At 36.7% G+C, this 19,629-nt stretch overlaps 1 protein-coding gene across 6 annotated transcripts in view; it reads left to right on the top strand.

Moving 5' to 3' along the window:
- Positions 1-19,629, top strand: part of tjap1 (tight junction associated protein 1 (peripheral)) — a 125,940-nt gene that overhangs the window by 85,198 nt on the left and 21,113 nt on the right. For all 6 annotated transcript variants that reach the window (XM_077247006.1, XM_077247007.1, XM_077247008.1 and 3 more), the window contains one exon: positions 6,332-6,493. In XM_077247006.1, the coding sequence (XP_077103121.1) occupies positions 6,332-6,493 (162 nt within the window). The remainder of the gene's footprint in view (positions 1-6,331; positions 6,494-19,629) is intronic.

Below are 19,629 nucleotides of genomic sequence, written 5' to 3' on the forward strand. Positions count from 1 at the left end.
TATGTGTAGCTTACCTACATTGTGTGCTCAACTCATCATCCGATAACCGAGAATTAACCACTTTTTCAGTCAGTGATTTTGAATTTTAAATGATTTTTCATTTTCGGTTGCCGTAATTTTGGTGCGCCACTTATATCTTGACAATAATTAGTCAGCACAGATTTGTTGTTGCATTGTACCTCATTCAAAAACAATCATGCAATTCAACGTACTGTCCAATTTGCTAGCGAATGACTCGCTCAGTTCTTTTGAATTACTCTGTAAAATTAGTTTGCAAATTACAGTGAAATGAAATACTAAACCGTAATAATAAGCATTTAAAATATAAATTAAGCTCTCAAGCCCACGCATAAAGCTTACCACAGCGACACCAGCAGACATCAAACTTTTCTGAAATCAGGACACATACCAAAAAATTAACCTATAATATAAATAACAGCCTTATTAATCTTAACCCTCTGGTGCTCCTTATTTGGGAGTCACACTTGTTATCTTCGCGATCAAATGTGACCCCCCCCCCCCCCCCCCCCACACACACACACACACACCCCAAGTGTAAAATCAATGTAATATATTTTTGTTCAATAATATATTTTATTTTGATTAATATTTATTTAGTATTTCAGATTAAAATAGAGACTAGGCCTTTTAAATCCATTTTTTGAAGTCAGATTAGCGCCATCTGTTGAGAGAAAATAAAATAAAACATGTAATTTCATGGTGTTACCACTAGAGGCCTGTATAGCTCTCTATGGAGAGGCTTGTGAATTCTCTGAGTTTTTCGAAAAAATTATTTACTTTTAAGGTGTGATTTGAATGTATTTTTTTTAGAAATTCTCAAATAATACTTTTTGTCAAGGTTTATAAAACATTTTTTTGTAAGTTTACACGTTCAATAAAAATGGAACAAATATAAAAAGAAATGCTTAATCCATCTAGATCTGATCTCACTTCAACATTTCTTATTTCAGTCTTCTGACTCATATATGCTGTATGGTAATAGCCCTTCCAGTTCATTTGTGTGTATAATTTGTGTGTGTGTGTGTGTGTGTGTGTGTGTGTGTGTGTGTGTGTGTGTGTGTGTGTGTGTGTGTGTGTGTGTGTGTGTGTGTGTGTGTGTGTGTGTGGGGCTGGTCTGTTTTGCACTATTGATGGTTTAGAGTGTAACCCCTTCCTTGCTGTCCACTTTTTTTCTGCATTATTGATTTTATTTTACATATTTGTTCTATTACAGTTAAACCAATTCATAATTTTTTCTGGGATTAACTTCTTGTTGACTGAAGTTTAGAAAGCAATGGTAAAAATGAAAATTGTAGAATTTGTGAAAGTTAAATGTGAAAAGTTAAACGTGCTCTGATTGGTCGACTGGACCAGTGTCTTGTGATTGGTCAACCGCTTCAAGCGTGTTTTGGAAATGTCCCGCCCCTTACCATAACCACGAGTTTCAACACGCTACTAACTCACTCAACCAGGCCCCGCCCCTTTTTTGCATATGCCTTGGCCAGGAATTATTTAAATGAGTAATATTGTGACGTGTTCGTTCTCGGAAGAAAACTCACGACTGCAATGGAGGCGTTTCATGGAGTTCAGAAACAGTCACACTGATATAGAGAATAACTCCTGCTGGAGGGACTTTGTACTTTGAAACATTACAGACCGTTTTCATGCTTAAACAACAACATTACACAAGAAAGTTGAACATGTAAAAATAGATAATAGCTCCTCTTCAAATCAGAATAATTCCTCTATAGTTGTTCACTTGACAACATGTAGTGAAAGGGTCAGATTTGGTTGTAATAAATAGTGTTTTAAAGAAGAATCATCTCCGTTTTCCGCATTAGGACTCAAGTCTAGCCGGTCGGATTTGATCACCAGCTCATTCCCGGGATTATAGGGATTCGAACAAACCTCTCCCCATAAGTATTGGGAAATCGCACAAAAAGATTTCAAACTCTTGAGCGTTTGAACGTGCCAACCAATCGGTCAATTGTCAAACAAAGGGCCTTTATGGGAGAAACGGTTTAATTATTGTCCATTCACTGTTAGTCGCTCGTGACTCAGGCTTGTGAAGTGTCTGAGTGTGTTTGAATCTTGCGGTCCGAGTGAAGGCCATTTTATACTTCTGCGTCGAGTGTACGCCGTCGTGAGCATTTATACTTCTGCGTTATGTCTGTGTTGCTCTGCAGTTACAGCGCCGAAACGCTAGTTGGCGGGGGAGGGTTTTAATGTTCCACTGTGTTTAGATTCCTCACGGCTGTTTTGAGTTTGACGAGCGGTGCAGAAGAACACGCCGGAAATCCGTTGGAGGAAATGCGACGCTACCAAGCCGACCAATCACAGATCTTGCGTTCCGCGTCGTCGCGACGTGTAGTTACATTTTTGAGGAGGTACACGTCTGTGCGTATGCTACGCCATACCTACTGTGCGCACCCGACGCAGAAGTATAAATTGGCCTTGAGACTAACTGCTCTGATTGGTCGATCTGGTCTAAACTCCTGTCCTTCACCAGTTTAATGACTCTTGTGTGCTTTCAGCCGCCAGGAAGTTATCTCAGGCTTTAGCTGGTCCTGATAAGATTCTTCATTTAGTTTTAAGCACTTGATAGATTTGTTATGAGAACAGGTTTAGTTGTAAGAGTGGATGCTGTGATTAGTTCTGTGGCTTAATGACACTTTGTTTCCATAAAATGTCTGTTATCAAGTTTTGTGCTTTTCTTGGTGTAATTACGCCAATTAATTTGATAGAAGATGCTGTCAGATTACTAATAATCTACAGCTTGCATGAATAGAGATTAATTCAATTGTATCTGAAATATTTTTCAGTTTGACACTATTTATTTTAAACATGTCTTAATTGCTGACCTTTTTCATGCCCAAACAGCAACATTACACACTAAAGAAAGATGAACATGTAAAAAAGCATAATAGGTCCTTTTTAACCATTAATGTAGGACGGTGAAACAATGTACACAGTTTCTCCCCTATACACATACATAACAATAAACACAAAATGTGAAGTAACACATGATTTTTGTGTGGGTATAGAGATGAGACGGCAGAAGTGTGACTGCTGGTGCACAACAGATGTGTTCTGCATCACTGCAGCTGCACACACACACACACACACACACACACGCGCACACACTCCTATACTGCTCCTAATCCCACATTAACACACCTGCATGACTATTTAGCCTAATGCTGTATCTCAGAGAGCCTTCTAATCATCCGGCTCCGGATTGTTCAGTGTTTTGCTCACATGTACTGTAGTTTCCTTTGAAACGTGCTCTAGCCACATTTCAACACCTTCAGAGGTGTTGTGATGTGTTTTTTTTGGGAGTAATAGGCAGGTGTCAGGAGTGTTGTCTGAGGCATCATCATGTGTTTGACACTGTACATTAGATGTAGGATGTGAAAGTGCACATAGCGGAGGTGCACCTGTAGTCCTGTGACAGAGTCTGATCTGTTTATTGGCCGTCTTCTTAGTTGTGCACTTTTTCTTTCTTAGACCCTGTTTACAGCTGGTATTAAGATGTGTTTTGGTGGATCGGATCACGAGTAGACGAGGGAGACACATTCCCGTTTACACCTGGTGCTTTACTCCGTCTCTTTTGTCCACTTTTACCCACTTCTGTCCTGATTTCTTCGAGGGGAGGGTCTAAATGTATGAGCGGACATAATAAGCTCACAATTTACATATGAATTTAAAAGGAAACAATGGAAAAACATACGAGCATCAGCTTTAGTTTCTGCTCTGACAGCCACAAGACCAGCCGAACGCTGTGAGTGTGTGTTAGAAATCAGGAATGCTGAGAGAACATTGTGCTTGATATGTTTTTCATCTTCAAAAAAAAAACTTGGGTCTCCGGCCAATAAAGTTTAAATCCCGTCCGACTAGCGTGCATCCCATAATGTTCACACATTAGTTCAGTAGACGCAGAGAAGACGGTCTTTTGTGGCAGTTTGAACACATTTAACTCCACTAAAGTTCCACTAACTCTGGAAGTGGTTGAAAGTGGACAAGATCAAAAAGTTTTAGACCCCGTTTACATCTGTATTTAGTGTCGTCCACTTGTGATCCGATCGACCAAAAAGCATTTTAATACCCGGTGTAAACGGGGTGTAAAAAAAGAGGTGTAAATGTCTGTAAAGAATGAACAAGATTAATATAGTATTCATGCACTTATACACAGTCCACCACACCTGCCATTGGTCAGAGAATTTTGAACATATATCAGGCATAAATATGATTTACAGGCAATGAAACTGTTTTTTTGTAAAATTACATATTTAAAATATACTTAAGATATATAAACACCTTTTTTATATATGTTTTGATGGCTTAATATAAGGAATATTCCATATACATGTAGTCACATGGTGTAAAATAATATAAACAAGATGCATCATAAAATCAGATAAAAACATAAAAGGGTTTTAAAGTATCGACATATATTAAAAAACAACCATAATAGAATAGATTATAAAATCAGGCATCATATCAACCTCAATATTGCTAACATTTTTATATCCGTACATCCCTAATAAGTACACTAACATTTAAAATTTAGGGTAAGAAGTATTTATTTTTTTCAGCAAGGAAACATTAAACTCATCAAAAGCAACAGTACATTGTAACATTATAAGAAGAAAAATCTATTTCGAATAAACGCAGCTCTTTTCATTTATTTATGCAACTTTCTATTCATCTAAGAATCCTGAAAAATCCAGAATTTCAACATTGATGATATGAAATTTTGAGCATAAAATCAGCATGTTGGAATGATTTTTGAAGGATCATATGACACTGAAGACTGGAGAATTTTACAATTTAAAATACTGTATATGTATATATATATATATAAAAATGCAGTTTGTGTCTGTATATATATGCATGCATATATATATATGTGTGTGTGTGGGGGTGTGTGTGTGTATGTGTGTATATATATATATATATATATATATGAATATGATGCCTGATTTAATAATCTATTCTGTATATATATATATATATATATATATATAATATATATATTTTGATACATTAAAACCATTTCATGTTTATATCTGATTTTATGATGTATCTTGTTTATATTATTTAACACTATGTGACTATATATATATATATATAAATTTTAAACAGTAATGTATATCGATTAAATAATATTTAAAGTTAACATTTATTTTTGGATTATAAAATCGACAGTAATGGTGTATATAGTCTGCATTGTAGGCATACGTCATATATCAAGTCAAGTCATCCTCATTTATATAGCGCTTTTAACAATGTAGATTGTTTCAAAGCAGCTTTTTACAGAGATAAACATATAATTTAAGGTAACAGAGATTGGTTTGGTTTTATAGTGGTTCTTGAAAAAAAAATTTCCAGCTAAAGTTAGTTTTTAAGATATATAAGTATATGAAGTAGGTATATATGAAGTATATATATATGAAGTAGGGCTGGAAATTACAGCTGCTGTTTTGAACAAATACAAAAAAGCAGCTGAACAATGACATGCATTGTTTAATTATTTATCGGTCTCATAGAAAATGAATCTGACTCCATTAAAGTTGTTGTTCATATATAATATCTCCTTGTCCAACTGAAAATGATTTCTTTAAGCGCTCATTGGAAACCATGATTTAGCTTGAAAGCTCAGATCGCCTGATTGTGTAAAACGATGACTTCTATGGAAGAGGACAACTTCAGGGATTATCCTTCAACACTTAAGTGAAATTATTTATTAAACAACACAAGTTAAAAATAAATGCCACAGTGAAAGAGGTTGCGTGGTGCTGAGATCCACAAAGCACCATAAAATTGTCATAAAAAAACACCCATATGATTCATGCATGATGCAAACAGCTCTGACACACGCTTCACTAGTGCCTTTTGGCATCATTGATGTCAAACCTGTCGAAATGCGTTAACACACCATTTCTAACCCTAAATATGAACACGAATGAGATGCTCATGATGTGAAAGAGACTATTCAAATGATAGTTGCATCTCAAACATCTACCGCGGTCATTACATTTGAGCTGTAAAATGATACCAAACATGACAGAGATATCTGTTAAAAGAATACCAAGTGTTGAGAGGTAATGTGAGATATGCATCGGGAATGTGCACACAAATGCTTTCTCGGGCATGGCAAGGTGATGTGGATGATGAACAGTCTTCATAACTTCATAGTCTTTTACGCTAGTGTAGTGAAATGAGAAGCAGCGTCGCACGTTAAAATGCATGCGAATGCTGCTGACTAACTGTTTCTCATGTGAATGGCTTGTATTTGTCATGTCTTTCATTGCTCTGGCTTATCTTTCAGGCTCCTGCAGCAGCAGAATGAAGACATCCGTCGCCGGTTGTCCCAGACCACTCATAAGATGGAGGCCATGGAGACGGAGTTCGAAACCAGTCGACATTACATGCAGGCCGAGCTGGGTCGAACCAGAGACGACCTGGAGAAAATGAGAGACAAGTTCAGAAGGTTAGTCATGCGCTGTACTCGCACTCCCACTGTATGTTTTTTGAAAGAAATTAATACTTTTATTCCGTAAGAATGCATTCAGATTGAATCGAAAGTCACAGTAAAGACTTTGTATTCATAATAGAATCCTGATAAAGAACATACCTCAGTTTCCACAAACATTAAGCAGCACAACTGTTTTCAACAATGATAATGATAAATGTTTCTTGAGCAGCAAATTAGCATATTAAATGGTCTGTAGGGCCTGTATGCGTCAGTCAGGGTCCCACGGGTCCTTGAAATATTTGAAAGTTTGTGAATCTGGAAAAAAAGTTTTTGAAAATGATGGTAGAAGCTACTGCACTTGCACACTGCAAATCTGAAATCTAAGATTCAGGTTTAACATTCTTTGTTGGTTGCAACAAACTGATATTATATTGAAAAAATACAAGTTAGACAAGGAAGTCCCACAAACGAAGAGTAAAAGTAGCATGTATCTTATTCTTAATTACAAGCTAATACTGGAACACTGAAATGGAGAAAATGTGAATCATTTACCCGCAGGAATTTGAATTGGTCACTTTTATTTACACAAAAATTCTGTTTTTTTTTAAATCAAGTTTATTTTTCTCTCAAAATCAGGTTCCCAAATTCTTTATTTATTTCAGTTTTCATTTAACTGAATTTTGTTTTAAATGTTCTAAATTCCTTTTTAATGGTTAAATACAATTTTAGTAATCAAAAAGCATGTTTAATTAAAATCATGTCTAATTGAAAAATATTATTAAAAGTTTTACAAAAAATTCATTTTTATTTGGGAACAATAAAACAGATAATCTGTATGTAATATATAATGGTATTTTAAATTGTTAATATTTGGCCTCTTTCTGTTGCATTGACGAAAAGTTCACTGTTATACGGTAGGGGGCGCTATGACATCTTCTGAAAGAGAAATGAATCTCCAGATCAAAACACTGGTGAAAAAGACGCAGAAACAAGCTATCTCATATGTAAGCAGATGCATATGTAAAATAACACGATCATCATCAACATTAAACAGCATATAAATCCAAACTGCCTAAAATTACTGAATGAAATGTCTGCCCAGGACGAGCTTCAGGATTGTGAATGTGAGGGTGTTGAAGGTAGGGCTGGGGCGGTATGGATTTTTTCTAACTGCGGTTTAAAAGCAAGGTTTTCCCGCGGTATGGCGGTAAACCGCTTTAAATACTAATATGTTTACATAATATAGTGTGATTTTTTATTTAATCTATGTCGATTATATGAAAAGTGAACAGCATGAGTAAGATAGGATCATAAGATGGATCAGACACGATTTTGACCACTTTATTAAGTTTTGTTTTGTAGAAAGCCTTTCTTTATATTAATTTTTGTTTTGTATAAATTGTACCTTAATTTTAATCACAGTTTCATTAACGAATTGCCTGGAATTAATAAATAAGAAGCAAATATAGCAGACATATAATCAGGAGGACGTGGAAGCGTGGGTGCGATCTCTTGCGTGTGAACTGGAGCTCGTCTCAAATGAACCGAAACTCGGCGTAGGCTGGGCCTAAATGTCTACTTTTAAACAAAATTCAAAACGAAATGATACAATTTTTGTCTTCAGTAGCCTAGTCAGGTAAGGTCAGGTTTGCCGATGTGCGTTATAGGACTTTAGCCTTTAAATATCTTTGCTGCATTGGATCAGTGTTCTTTCTAGAACAGCCAAGAGCTTTCTAGCCTTCCGGGAGCAGCGCCTCGCATTGCTCATAGACCTTAAAACAGTCAGCGCCGCGGATGCGGTTTCAAAAATTGATCAAAAAACACTGGTGCGGGTGGATGGCGGACAGATGATGAGTTTTGTGATGCGGTTGCGGATGAAATGATAATAGCCCATCCGCGCATCTCTAATACGAATGGAATGTTATTATGTGTCCTGGAACATATCGCTCCTCAACTCGCGAAAGGTCGGATTTGCTCCATCTTTTGATAAGTTTTGTTTAGAAAACCTTGAATCCATGTAAGCCACTATATCATTAGACATAATCCATGTCATTAGAATCAATGAATCCATGTCATTAGACACAACGTGCACACATGTGCAGGCCAATGTATTTTTTTCTTCGGTGATGACGGTGACGTGCTCAGACCCGCGGTTGGAGTCACGTGACCGCGGTATTGCGGTAATGCGGTAACCGTCCCAGCCCTAGTTGAAGGAATCGATCTGCTCCATCTGTGTTGTGATCATTGTTCTGAATCTGATCTGGATTTAGTCTTTAATGACAATGTGATTTTTCTCAGCTTTTTGCTCAGTTGCTTTTTTTATGAAACTTACCCACATTCAAGTGTTGATTATAAAAGAATGCATGAAGCTAGAATAAAACGTTTTTTGTTTGTTTGTTTGTTTAAAAGCAGAGGTTCTGTTCTTTCTTTTGATATATTTAATACAGATTTTATTGTTATTATTATTGATATTGTTATTATTATATTACTTCAAGGTGTGCATTCTGCTTTATAAAGTATATTTGCCACAATTACAAGTTATTTCGATGATTCCTTATCACGTGGCCTACTTTTGATTTATTCATCCAAAATTTGCTAAATTCCATGACACTTTCCACGTTATATTGAAAATTTGTATTCCGTCCATGTTTTTGGCATCATGGAAATATTAGGTCCCTAACATTTTATTTTCACTGACTGCAAAATGACAACAGTCTTCCATTGTGAATCGTCCATGTTCAGGAAAGAGGTGGATAAAATAGCTTTCTTTCTGAAGTTGCAGGCGTAGATGAGGGAGAGAGATGAGACGAGACATGCAATGGCCTGCAATCCATTTTTAATGATAATGATCAAAGCAGCCAAATTAATGAACTCTTTGTAGTTGTATGAAGCTGGCAGGCATCACTTTAATCCACTGACCGGCGGCTGTAGAGTTACAGGACCCCTGCAGGGTCACTACAAAGAACAGCAGGTTTGGCGATGCAAAGCATGCTGGTCAGGGAGGACGAGTGGACCTAGATGTTAACCACATATGAAAAATCTGGAGAACCTCCTTTGTTGTCATGTGGGATTTCGAAGGGGAACACAGTTCCTGCTTCACACAAGGCCAATCACAAATCTTTTTATTTTTTTGGTTCCAATTCAACAATGATTCCATTAACAATTCTTTCAGGACTTTTTCTCACATTTCAGACAGCAAGTTCACAACTCGCATAATACATGAATATTATTAATAGAGCCAAACAGCATGAAAATCATTTGGTTCAACATTTTCTGAAAACTGTTCTTAATTCAACTCTACTCAACTCTTGGTTATTCTATCTGAATAGGCCACAGCAGTGTAATTGTGAAATTGTTTTATTTGTTGAAGTGGTCAGTCACCAGATTTTTGTTTTTTTTGGAATGTGGTTTGAATTATTGCTACAATGTTAATTAAATTGGCTCAACAAATGTTTCTCTGTTGTACCGTTAAAAAACAACATTGTGCCTGACAGCGTAGTCTTCAGAAAAAAAGAAAAAAGAAGAAAAAAAAACCTTTTACAGGCAATCAAAGCTCTATTGTCTGACGAATGCCTTGAGTTAAGGACTGCATTTGAGACCCGTAAGTGACTGTAATGTGTTACTTTCATTGCAGGTAAAGGAGAACAGTGCCTGGTTTTAATGAGCACAAGCTCGCTGTGAGGCTGTTTTGCAGTATTTGTGTGAGGATTCAGTGGCACTGTATTGGCCAGTTCATCTCTGTTACTGTGTAACTGTTTTAATTGGCAAGACTGTTGCTTCTGACATGCAGACAGGCTGATTTCTATGGGGGTAGAATTGTTGCATTATTCCAAATAAATAGATTAAGATCCACAAATAAATGTAAAGAGTTTAACAAAAAAATATAAAAGTCACAAATAAATAAAATTAGCTTCGCAAATAAAAATATATATTTACAAATGCGTTTTATGCCACAAACACAACTCGGCCTGGTATTTATTTGTGAACCGCTTTCTGTGCATTTGTAAATCCCCTCACGCATTGGTGGATTTTGAAACACGGGCAGACAAATCCACAAATAAGTGGACTCCACCCACCCTTTACCTAAGCCAATCAGATAACGGCCACATTGAGCTGACCAATCGTAGCACGTTCTCGCTACAACCAATCACGCTTTACACTCGGGGCGAGAACTGGATCTGATTCATTTTGCAGATATTGACACCCCTGAAATCATCTGTAATGGGAGCTTCATTCAAATTAGCTGTTTGTGTGGTTAAAACACCCCGTTTCCAAAAGATTGTTGGAGTTTAAGGCTTCTTTATATTTATTATTCTTTATTATTAACTCAGGATTACACACAAATGATCATCACAGATCCCGAGCATCAACACCCTCTCTTACCGGAGTCAAGCAAATAGCCGATTATCTTCCCTGCTGTAGCAGTTTCAAATCATGTAAAACTAACATGTTTGCAATGTTAACACATTTTGCCCATGACGTCTGTTTTCTTACCTGAATATATATGACGTATAATCTTCTGTATTGAGTATGCTGGCTACATGAAAATTCATAATTCGTGATAGTGTCTACTTGACGCAGTGCAGCGCGACACGATGATTCATTGATAGTAAACAGATGCCCGTTCTTCTTCTGAAGTAGCGGCTACACGCAACTACGGAGGACACATCATTTGCACATTTTCTCCTTTGTCCAATGTAGAAAGCCTTGCACGGGGAAGACTCGATGTAATAAATTACAAAACGGATGATTTTGTCTTTTAAAGCACAATCGTTGTGATAAATAGCTAGCTATAGGACATAAATATTATGTAGAAGACAAATTATCAGCCCAAATGACCATCATTGAAGATGTAACAGCGTGTATGCTAATGCGGTTTTGAGTGGATAATGCAATGCTGAAAAAATACATATTTGCATTTATATTGGATGCTGTAACTTTTACAATACAATATTAAGTCTGATTCATATGAAATATTATTTGTGTGATCAAGCGTTTTAACGGATAAATTCAAATCGCTGCTGTCTGCTGGGCATTTCACTTTTAAATGCATGTTATATATTTAATAATTAGATCCACGGACCTGCTATTTAAAACTTGACTGAAGAAGTGGGAAAAGCTGTTGTGACAATAATTTCCCCAATATTACACAAACTCGTGTATTTTTCACAAGTTTGAATCCAGTTATTCATTTTAGTCAGCAACGTATTTATCCTTTTCTGTTTTATCATGAATAACGTGACGCTTCCATAACGCGTTGTTCCCATAATGTAAGCGCTGTTTCTCTGCCATTTTCAAAGGCTCATAAAAATGTGTCTTGGCTTGATACACAGTCTAATGGTCTAACTCTATCAAAATGCAAATTTTAAACATATTTTACTGAAGCAATATTATGGCCTTATAGCCTCCATTTGGGCCAATGTAGATGAACGAGCAAAGTTATTTCAGGGCAAGACCACTCTGATTGTAAAGCCTAATGTGATTGGTTGTAGCGAGAACGTGCTACGATTAGTCAGCTAAATGTGGCCGTTATCTGATTGGCTTAGGTAAAGGGTGGGTGGAGTCCACTTATTTGTGGATTTGTCTGCACGTCGACGCTAGAAGTGTTTCAAAATCCACTAATGCGTGAGGGGATTTACAAATGCACATGAACCGATTCACAAATGCGTGAGGGGATCTACAAATGCACAAAAAACGGTTCACGAATAAATGCCAGGCAGAGTTGTGTTTGTGGTATAAACAACATTTGTAAATATATTTTTTATTTGCAAATCTCATTCTATTTATTTGTGAGTTTTGTGAAACTATTTACATTTATTTGTGGATCTTAATCTATTTATTTGTGAATTTGATATATATTTTTGTGAATCTCTTTACATTTATTTTTGGATCATAATCTATTTATTTGGAATAATGCAACAATTCTACCCCCATAGATTTCTGTGTGAACAATGGTGAAATATAGCACAGAACGCTATAGATATTGAAGAATGATTATGAAGACAAACTTTTTTTTCTTTGGAATAGGCAAGGCAAGGCAAGTTTATTTATATAGCACATTTCATACACAATGGTAAATCAAAGTGCTTTACATAGAAGAAATTAAAATAATCAAAAGAAATCAGAATAATTAAAACAGTTTAGAATAAAAGATAAAATACAGAAATCAGAATAATTAAAACATAAAATAAAATACAGTGCAAACAGTCGGACGAACAGTGGCACAGTGCTCATTCAGTAAATGCACAGCTAAACAGATGTGTTTTGAGTCTGGATTTGAATGTGACTACTGTATTAGCACATCTGATCTCTTCTGGAAGCTGGTTCCAGCTGCGGCTGGCATAGTAGCTAAAAGCAGACTCGCCATGCTTAGAGTGAACCCTTGGTATTTCTAGCCGATGTGATCCTAATGATCTGAGTGATCTGTTGGGTTTATATTCAGTGAGCATATCTGCAATGTATTGAGGTCCTAGGCCATTGAATGATTTATATACCAGTAATAATACTTTAAAATCAATCCTAAATGTAACTGGCAGCCAGTGTAAAGACCTGAGGACTGGTGTGATGTGTTCATATTTTCTGGTTCTGCTCAGAATCCTGGCAGCAGCGTTCTGTATGAGCTGCAAATGTCTTATGGTCTTTTTGGGAAGGCCAGTGAGGAGGCCATTACAATAATCCACCCTGCTGGTGATGAAAGCATGCACAAGTTTTTCTAAGTCTTGACTGGAAACAAAGCATCTAATTCTTGCAATATTTTTCAGGTGATAATATGCTGATTTAGTTATTGCTTTGACATCACTACTGAAACTAAGGTCTGACTCTAGAGACACACCCAGATTCCTGACTTGATTTTTAGTTGTTTGACCCCTAGACTGAAGGTATGCGTTCACCTTGAGAACTTCATCTTTGTTTCCAAACGCAATGACTTCTGTTTTGTCTTTGTTTAACTGAAGAAAGTTTTGGCACATCCAATTGTTTACTTCATCAATGCATCGGAACAGAGAGTCAATGGGGCTGTAATCGTTAGGCGATAGGGCTAAGTAGAGCTGTGTGTCGTCTGCATAGCTATGGTAAGCGATTTGGTTCTTTCTCATTATTTGGCTCATTGGGAGCATGTACAGGTTGAATAGGAGTGGCGCAAGAATTGAGCCTTGAGGGACTCTGCATGTCATGGATGTCCACTCAGACTTATGTTCTCCTATACTCACATAATAACCTCTGCCTCCTAAGTATGACCTGAACCATTTTAGGACTATCCCAGAAAGCCCGACCCAGTTTTCCAGCCTGTCAAGAAGTATTTTGTGATCGACAGTGTCAAATGCAGCACTGAGGTCGAGTAGTACCAGCACTGATAATTTGCCTGTATCAGTATTTAAGCGAATATCATTTATTATCTTTATGAGCGCGGTCTCTGTACTGTGGTGCGGTCGGAAACCAGATTGAAAATGGTCAAAGTATCCATTCGAGCTTAAGAATTTGTTCAGCTGATTGAAGACAACTTTTTCAATGATCTTGCCTATGAAAGGAAGATTTGAGATCGGTCTATAGTTGTTTAATATGGTCTTATCCAGATTGCTCTTTTTCAGGAGGGGCTTGACAACAGCAGTTTTCAGGGAGGTCGGAAAACTCCCAGAGAGAAGTGAGGCATTTACCACTTCTAGGAGATCTGCTTCTAAGCTGTGTAACACATTTTTGAAAAAAGATGTGGGAAGTGCATCAAGGGCGCAGGTTGATGTTTTTAGTTGCTGTACGGTTTCTTCCAAAATTTTGCCATCAATTTCTTCAAAATCAGACATAGTGGCTACTTTCTCGTGCTGTTGTCTGATCTGCCTGACACCAGCGCAACTCAAGGATGAGCTGATCACCTTTCTGATATTATTGATTTTCTCAGAGAAGAAAGAAGCAAACTCACTGCACTTTCTCACTGAGAGCATTTCACTGGGAATCTGGCTTGGGGGGTTTGTCAGTCTCTCTACAGTAGCAAAATAGTGTGCACTAATTATGGGCAATAAGACCAAGAACATATTTTCCTTTTTTAAGGCCTGTTCACACTAACATGAATGTTCAGCGTTTCACTGCTTATGAAAAAATTGTTTGCTTATCAGGATCTTGAAAAAATATCTATATTCGACACCACTTTCGATACTATGGTAAAAACTGCCATACAGATAATTTGTTATCATCTCATAATTGTTAGATAATTTGGGTAATTTTGTTGTAATAGCTTACACACAGCACAGGGAGGCTTAATTTGAATCATTGAACTACATTTACATAAAAAAGACAAGTAAACAGTCAGTAATAAATTAAGAACAAATAAATTGAAAACAATATAACAAATCAATACAATAGAATAAAGAGACAAATGAAATAAGCATGGCTTTAAGTTGTTCAGGTAGGGTTTAACACTAATATTCAGTTAAGAAAGTAATCAAATGTAAAATAACACTGGATAGTTTTCATTGTAAAAATTAAATGCATATTAATGCTCTCAATTAAAGGTACAAAAGTTATTCAGTCAAGAGCAGCAAGTGATTTTCTCTGTCTTTTGCAGCAGATTTATTAGGCTGCTGTCACTTTAAGAGCTTATCGGATCCAATATACTGTTACACAACATGCATTTTCTCTTAACTTTTTTACGCACAATAAGAAAAAGAAGTTAATATGGTACTCATGAGCTGTTTGAGAATGCCACTTAGATATATCAGTAGTGCACGTGCTTGTGTTTTTAGCGGGAAACTTATGGGAATGACTAAAATTATGTGCGATACAACACTATTCAACCGGAACGAATGAGACGAGTGAGTGCGAGGAGGCGGGTGTGTGTCAATTCTCCCTCAGAGAGAAGAGAAAGTGAGAACGCACAGTTAGTATCGGTCTATCGATACTCCAATATGGGATTGGGAGTATTAGAGCAGTTTCAGATATTTCAGTATCAATACATATTGAAATATCGATATTTTTGACAACACTAGTCCGTAATAATGCTTGACATTTATATTAGTTTGGCTCATAGGTTTTGCTTTGGTATCAAAATTAGAATAAAAAAATATCCTTCATCAGATCCGGATACAGCTTGGATCCAGTGGAGTGCATTAAATCTTGGCATAAACAGAGAGACTAATATTAGCATAGACTCCATTCGCCATGTGTCTGCTTCCCGGACAATGTTAGGAAGATTGTTCCAAAGTTTTGGTGCTAAATAGGAAAAGGATCTACCGCCAGCAGTCGATTTTGATATTCTAAGTTTTATCAACTGGCTGGAATTTTTAGATCACAATAGACCATTTTAGTGCTTTGTAAGTAATCAGCAATATTTTAAAAAGTATACGTTTAATAGGGAGACAATGCAGTGTCGACAGAACCGGGCTAATATGGTCATACTTCCTGTTTCTGGTAAGAACTCTAGCGGCTGTATTTTGGACCAGCTGTAGTTTGTTTATTAAGCGTGCAGGGCAACCACCCATAATAGCATTACAATAATCTAGCCTTGATGTCATGAACGCATGAACTTATTGTTCCGCATTTGTCATTGAGAGCATATGATATATTTAAGATGGAAGAATGCGGTTTTACAGATATTAGTCACGTGACTTTCAAATGAAAGATTGGTATCACAGAGCACACCCAGGTTCCTAACCGACAAAGCACGTCTGGATCATTAGTCCACTCCAATAGTCCACTTTAGACATTCTACTACAGTAACTATGAGTAAGTTAGCGATGATATCAGTCATTAGAGTATTAGTAGACTGTCTGCTTAATATATGCTAACTCTTTATTTTATTGCTCTTCAGCAGACATTCTACTGACTATAGGTAACTTTGCAACTACATGTCAAATTATTCTACTAACCCTAACCCTGACAGTCTACTAATATTCTTAGAGTTAGTTGACATGTAGTTTCTTATAGTTAGTAGAATTTCTAAAGTGAACTATCACCTCGCACCTTGTTCGGACACATTGTTATCAGTTCAGTTTAAGATCAGCAGGTCTGAGTGCAGATTCTGATTGTTTAATCTCATATCGGCCTGATATGCCCCTGATGGTCTGAGTGCAATGATTTGTGATTGAGTCTGTGTGTAATTTGGCTGCAATCATGCCACTTTATCTCCTATCAGGATGCATCTCTGGCTTATATGCTTTCAGACGGCAGAGAGATTGAATTACCCAGCATTCCTTCCATCAAAAAAGTGCGTTGCTCACATTTTCTGCTCCATTTCCTCGCCTGCCGCATCCGAACCCTGCATGCCAGCTTCTCCGCAGATAATAGCCTAATTGGATCGTAATTGGTTGGTGATTCTGCAGCGTGGGCGTTTGAATGCGATCTCTGATCTAACGCTGTAACATTGTCACATGCGCGGTGGCGATTTGCACCAGGTGCTGGGGGCTCTGAGAGGTATTATTATAGATGTTTGTTTGTTTGTTTACTCAGTTACCCATTTATTTTGTGTGTTTTACTGAATTTATTTAGCTTCCCCTCCTCTGTGATTCAGAGAGGTCATCAAGCAAAAGTAATTGCGCACATTTTGCATTTCATCAGCACCGGCCGTCTGCAGCTAGAGTTTATGACTGCGCTCGGGGCAAATCACCACAGCTGGCTAAAATGAATTGATTAAATTCTAATTGTTATGAAGCGAGACAGTGAAAGTCCCCTATGATCTGCCAGAAACTGTATTGATCCATAAGAGGGAAAGAGTGATTGAGACCTTAGTTTCCGCTGTAAACTGAAAGGCAGAATTTGGAGAAAATGTGTCATGCAGGCCAGATGACCTTTTGTAAGCATAAATTTTGTGTTTGAATTGATGTTTCCTACAAAAAGTTTTATGAACCGAAGCCTTTGAGCCTTGTGCGAAGTCTGTGTTTATTCAATGAAGATTACTGCATCCCCCTGTGTAGCCCACCGCTCATTTCTTGGAGCTTTGGTCTTTAATACCCCTTAACCTTTGAAAAAAAAGTGTAAAATATTCATATAAAACTTTCTCTCTTCCTTAAAGCACACAACATAAGTTTATGGAGGATATCCTGGCTGCTCTTTTCCATAGAATGAAAAAGGGTTGGATCTGCCGAGCTCCAATTCGATAAAAAAAAAAAAATGTAGTAGCATAACATCAGAATGCCTAATCATTTCAGTTATATGGAAAAGAGCGGTCAGGATAGTTTTAGAAATAGAAACACCCATTTTGGGTTAAATATCACATTTTGTTTCCACATAAAAGTGGACTTCTCTACCATATAGTATCCAAAAAGCACAATGTGAAATGAGTAGTATGAAAAAATGATCTGATGTTGTATTGATTTCACTAAGAATTGAGCGATGAACACTTTTGGACAAATTTGGGCACAGTGAACAGTTTCTGATGTCAGCTTAAGCATCTTTAAAGTCGAGATGAAACCGAAGTAGCGGCCGTTCTTTTCTTTTGTATTGTGACATACATCCAAGTGTGATGGATTTTTGAAAAGGAACCAAGTCTCAACCCTACATTTGGTTGTTGAAGTTGATTGGATTTTGTGTGTGGAATGTGGCCGTTGCACTCAAAAATAAATGCAAGCTTGCAGTCAATTGTAATAAAGGGGCAGGGTTTAAGCGACATATACATCACCAGAGAGAAGAGTTTCACCGGAAGGTCGAGCTGTGAGATTTTCATGAAGGATTTCATGTTCCAACAAAAAAAAAAGTCAGACGACGAATACAGTGAGTCACCAGCGATTCATACTACAATCCAGAATGGCGCGTGGTAATGCAACACTGTTTGCTAACAGCCACAACAGGAAAAAGAGCAGAAATAAGAAGAGACAATCTATGACAAACCCCAAAAAAGAGTTCAGATGACGCGCAAGAGCTTGCTAGTAGCCTTTACGCAGACTTTTGATTCATTTTTGTGACGCGCTCCAGAAAGCAGAAGAAAGTGTCCTGTTTGTTTTCTTTATTTTACAAAAGCATAATGGTTTGTTTTGGTCACACTTCAGTTTAGGGTCCAATTCTCACTATTAACTAGTTGTTCATTAGCGTGCATATTACTAGAATATTAGCTGTTTATTAGTACTTATACAGCACAGATTAATGCCTTATTCTGCATAATCATATTCCACATCCCTGAATCCTACCCAATACCTAAACTTAACCACTACCTTACTATCCATAATCGTAGATAATAGTGAGAATTGGACCCTAATCTGAAGTGTGACCTTTGTTTTTACAGTGAGCGTACAAAGAAAATACCTTTACAATTTCTAATAATCAAAGGAGCAGTATTTATCAATTTCCAACAAGAATATTTCATATTCATTAGGCATGTTTAGGTCTTTATTTTGAAATAGCAATAAACATGAAAAATCATGAAAGATTGGTAGAAACCTTGGTAGAAACCAAAAATTGAAAGATAAGACCAATTCAATTTTATGAAGAAAAAAAGGTCTGAAAATGTTTTAAATGTAAAGAGTAATATTATGTATTCTCGATTTGTGATGCATCTGCGAGCTATAACGCACATATGTGCTCTTTTTATGCGTTTATTAGAGGTTGAATACAAATCAAATACTGCCAAACCACCCATACTACTTCTGAATAGGATGTCTACTTCATAAATCTTACGAAAATTATTCAAATACATGGTTCAACATATCGGAAAATGGAGGCGCCCTTATATGGTCAGTAAGGAAGCTTGGCTGTCCATCTAGTGAAAGAGTTTGGTACTGCGCCCAAATAAAATCTTACTGAAAGCTCATTTTTTGAGATATCAACCTAAAATTTGGAACACAACTTGCTCAGATTTTTGGCTTTCATTTTCTTGCAGTTTTAGAGTAAAATATATTTTGCAATAAATATATTTTCGGTCCCACTTTATATTAAGTGGCTTTAAGTATTATGTACTTACATTGAAAAATATGTACAATGTACTTATTGTCTTCATGGGGTATTGTAAAACACTTGTGCTACTGTTGAGGTGTGATACGGGTAAGGTTAGGGTCAGGTGTGTTGGTGTGGGTAAGTTTAAGGCTGGGTTAAGGGATGGGTCAACAGTGTAATTACAAATGTAATTACATACATTATTACAGCTGTAATTACATGCAGGTATATTCAAAATATAAGTAAAGCATAAAAACATATACACAAGTCCATTGTATCAAATTATTAGTTTCAATGTAAGT

The sequence above is a fragment of the Siphateles boraxobius genome, unplaced genomic scaffold, assembly GCF_051911475.1.
Source record: "Siphateles boraxobius isolate OS27281-9 unplaced genomic scaffold, OSU_SipBor_1 104, whole genome shotgun sequence".
Classification (NCBI taxonomy): Eukaryota; Metazoa; Chordata; class Actinopteri; order Cypriniformes; family Leuciscidae; genus Siphateles; species Siphateles boraxobius.